The sequence below is a fragment of the Cynara cardunculus genome, assembly GCF_001531365.2.
Source record: "Cynara cardunculus var. scolymus isolate 2C chromosome LG 8, CcrdV1, whole genome shotgun sequence".
In the NCBI taxonomy this organism is placed as follows: Eukaryota; Viridiplantae; Streptophyta; class Magnoliopsida; order Asterales; family Asteraceae; genus Cynara; species Cynara cardunculus.
This window is the reverse complement of record NC_037535.1, coordinates 4,644,798-4,649,027: the sequence shown is the minus strand read 5'-3', so window position 1 is coordinate 4,649,027 and position 4,230 is coordinate 4,644,798. Positions and strand designations below refer to the sequence as shown.

The 4,230-nt window shown below is 35.2% G+C and overlaps 1 protein-coding gene across 1 annotated transcript; it reads right to left on the bottom strand.

Annotated features, from left to right (window-relative positions):
* Positions 1–301: 301 nt before the first annotated feature.
* LOC112517161 (cytochrome P450 734A1-like) lies at positions 302–3,820 on the bottom strand. The gene is made up of 5 exons (XM_025124511.1): positions 3,547–3,820; positions 2,593–2,816; positions 2,269–2,510; positions 1,433–1,820; positions 302–997 (listed from the first exon to the last, which is right to left on the bottom strand). The coding sequence occupies exons 1-5, from the start codon at positions 3,818–3,820 to the stop codon at positions 536–538; spliced, it is 1,590 nt and encodes a 529-aa protein (XP_024980279.1). The 3' UTR covers positions 302–535.
* Positions 3,821–4,230: the final 410 nt, after the last annotated feature.

Below are 4,230 nucleotides of genomic sequence, written 5' to 3'. Positions count from 1 at the left end.
CCTTCCAGCCTAGTGGTAAAGGCTTGGGCATGGCATAGTCATGAACCCAAGTTCGAGCTCTGGGAGGGGAGTGTTGGCGACATTTAAGTGGGGCCATGTTTAGCCTCCAAAAATTGCCGGGGATTAGTCGGGCTTTGGCCCGGACACCCTTACAAAAAAAAAAGGAAGATTTACAGTTTTTAGTATGTTTTTTTTGGAAAATACAGTATGCTTTAGGATATCTGATTTAAAACACCGATCAAAGCCAACCAACAAATTATAACCTCATATCTACAAAATTGTTGTTAGATATGAACAAGATTTACATAAAATACACATGGGAGGCAGATAAAAATTTCTAACTAACTACTTACATTCCCGAAATTACACACTTCTGGCAAATACACGACATTTTGTACTTGAAGGGTCATTATAGCTATTTAAGTAAACTAATGGGGTAGGAATGAAAATAAAAATAATTTACTATTTCATCCTATAACCTTTTGTTGTTTAAGATTTGCTATGGTTATCTTTTAATTCGGTTTTGTGGGTCATTTTACAACCCTTGATCTCCTTTGTTGCTAGGATCTAACGGTATGTGTTTGAAGATAACTGGTGCACCGTGTTGTGGATAAAGTAGCATTAGAACTGTGGGTGCATGTTGATACTTTGGGGACAACTCGAAAGAGAATCTTTGCAATATCATTGCAAGTGTTAGTTTCGCTTGTAAAATTGCAAGATTTTGCCCGATGCATGTGCGAACACCGAGCCCAAAAGGGATGAAGCCTATAGGATGCTTAGATGCACCAACCACTCCATCTACGAACCGACCAGGGTTGAACTCATTAGCGTCATTGCCCCAGATGGTCTGATCATGATGAACAGCCAAGATAGGTACAAGAAGCTCGGTTCCTCGTGGGATCTTGTACCCACCTAACTCCACATCAGTTTTTGCTCGTCTGATTGATGCCACGATTGGAGGATACAGTCTTAAGGACTCGTTGAGTATCATGGTCAACTGCACAAGAATAACAACTGTTATTTCAAAATACATAATACAATTTAGAAGATTTATCAAAATTTATTCTTTATTGATTAATAATCGTTACAAGATATAGATTCCATTGGTTTTTTGACAAAAAAAATTCTCCATTTTGTTCTTATCAAGTAGTTTTTATGATTAAAATAAAACATACGTATTTTTTCGTAAACCGATTTGAGAGTGAAAGTTAGCATATATAAACTAAATGGCCATTGGTTAAATATTATTCAGGTCACCGTAGAGCCAATATCCCTAGAGGTGATAAATAGTTTCATCCCATCATAACCGAAGTGTGTGTGCAAGTTACATAAAATATTATACTCTTAAAAAATGTATATGTAAGGGTAAAAAAGTAATTTCAAGTGGCTAGAAGGAAAAAACGTGTTTTTTTAAGAGAAGAGGGAGGGTTACCGTTTTAAGCTTGGAAACACAATCTTTGGTGGGGATGTTGCGTGGTCCGCACACATCAAGCACCTCGTCACGTGCTATCACCTGCCATTGTGGGTGCATCGCTAGCAATACGGTGGACCATGTCAACAGGTTGGATGTTGTCTGTTCTCCAGCGAAGAAAAAACTTTTGCACTCCTCCGCTATGTCATGTGTCGTGATCGCCGGCGGCGAGGAATTCAACGATTCTTTCCTACTCGCTTCTATCATAAGACCAAGCAAATCCTTGGGCCCATTTCCCATTTCTTCGCCATCCCACTTTTCCCTCCTCCTCTCAATTACCCCAATCAAACATTTCTTGATTTCCTTTTGTAATTTCCAAGATTCTCTATTCCTTCTCGTTGGTAAAAACCTAACAAATCCCACAAAGTAATACAACGTTATAATCATGATAAAAACTTACGAGTATTGATCATGCACGACTCTAAGTCATAACTTACTTGGGACACCCAACGTAAAAAAGTTATCATATAATTGATTAAAATTATGTTTTAAAACATGTATTTTGCATATAAACATCCATCAAAGAAGAATGACCAAATTTTATGTAAAAACCGATATAATTTTAAAAGGTGTTCAAGTAATTAGCAAACAGAATAAATCGTGTAATTTTCTTTATCAACCATTCAACATGCATACTACAAATCATGCAATTTGTAGGTTGATTTGTTTTTGATTTGAACATATGATTTCAGAGTGAAATCACATGTGATGTGTTTTTGCTTTAGAATCACATGTGATTTAATGCTTATCGTAAGTTGATTGTCTTCTCGTTTGAACATTTCCTTTGTAATATATACCTGTAACATGGAATGGGGATTTTTTGAAACGCTTCAGAAGTTAAGACCATTTGTCGAGCTTGTAATTGAAAAATATGTTTTCCATCTTCATAACTATTGCCAAACGCGATCCTCGTCACTATCTCTTCTGTTAGGTTTTGGTACCATCGAGAGACTTCAATTTCCACCTTCCCAGAATCCGACATATTTGACAACTTGTCCAACATTTTCACCACGCTACTTGCTGCCACAGGTACCAATAACTATAACAAACAATAAAAATACATCAAATACTGTTTCTTTATTAAATTATTCATTGAAAAACTGATAAGTAGAAAATTTTACTTTGAGATTATCCATGTGAAACGTGGGAGTGATGATCTTTCTGTGGAGAGCCCATTTTTCACCTTTGAGGCTAAGGAGACCATCACCTTCTAGTTGTTTAATCAAAGGGTGAGCTTCGTTTTTCTCATATAATTCTGATTTGGAACAAAACACTTCTCGAATAAGATCAGGATCAGCAACAGTGAGACGAGCCATCGGTCCAAACCATATAAGAAATGTAGGACCTACATAATTCCGTTAACAAGATTCATATCAATTACAATTGTCATCATGAAAACGTGACAAAAGATTGCATGAAACGATTAATGTAACTAAAATCAGTAGAAAAAAAATGGTAACCATCAAGTTAGAAAAGAATCCCATAAGAAGCACAAAGTCAGACAAAAAAAGAACATAAAGCATACATATCTCTAGGATATCCAGGTTAATTAAAAAAAACTATTTTAAGACATTTCACACAAGGTATAATAGGAAACAAGTCTTTCCATATAAGATAGATGTAATAAGAACTCCTAAATAGACATTGATTGGATGATCATATCTGTATCTATATCTATATATATATATATATATATATACCCATGTGGTGATATCGTTGTATAAAGAAAGAAAGATAAAAACGATAACAAACCATCTAAACAAGATGAATAAAATAGATCAGATTCACATAGCAAACAAGAAATCTTGAAGCCATCAACTACTCTAGGGTTTATACCATCAATATACTCCAAAACTCTTGATAACATCAGAAACCATCAAGAACCCATGTCTAGATCATCGATTCAAATCTTAATTATCTTCTTATATATATATATATGTATATATATATATATATGTATGTATCACAGTTACAACTGAATTAGATACACGGACCTTAACTTACACATACAATATCGTCAAAGATTGAACTTGATAGAATCTGATGGACGATATCAGGTTAAGGATGAGACATACCGTAGATTTTGTTCCAATGATGGTAGAACGAGAGGACTCGAGGGAGGATGTTGTGATGAAAAGGCATGGACATGGGTTGTGAAGAAGCTTTCACCATCAAGCTCACAATCTCTTTGGCATTGCCAATAAAGAAGCAATATGGAGGTCCCTTTATGCCTTGTTTACCAAAATGCTTTTCAATCCTCTTTGGTTTCCACCATAACACCATCAACACCTTCACAACAAGCACTAATACTATCAACAATATGGACGACCATTTTAACACTATTTTCATCTCTCTCCCTCTCTCTCTCTTGGTTGTCTTTTGGGGGGCTTTTATGCAGCTTTTTTGAGTAAATTACTGAAATGGTCCTTGTATTATTCCTCATATTGCACTTTTAGTCCCTAGGTTTCTAGGATTTGTCAAAGGCTTCATAATGAAAACTTCTTTCTCATTTTGGTTACACATCCTCTTGTCTTTCTGACCAACAAGATTCTTGGTAAATAGTGGATATGAAAATTACGTGCACGTGGCGTCAATTAGATGAGCACATGGTAACTAAGCATCTCATATTTTATATATATATATATATATATATATATATATATATATATAGAGGAGTGATCATATGAAAACCGCACACATTTGTGTAAACCGTGCAAACCACATTCATCTGTCGATTTCATTGTTTAATCTTATGAAAT

Bases quoted from the DNA above. Each gene is read 5' to 3' on its own strand.
- LOC112517161 (XM_025124511.1), bottom strand. From the start codon at position 3,820: ATGAAAATAGTGTTAAAATGGTCGTCCATATTGTTGATAGTATTAGTG. The intron at 2,817-3,546 runs GTATGTCTCATC...GGAATTATGTAG, and splicing joins TCATTGGAACAAAATCTACG to GTCCTACATTTCTTATATGG. The intron at 2,511-2,592 runs GTAAAATTTTCT...TGTTTGTTATAG, and splicing joins TTCACATGGATAATCTCAAA to TTATTGGTACCTGTGGCAGC.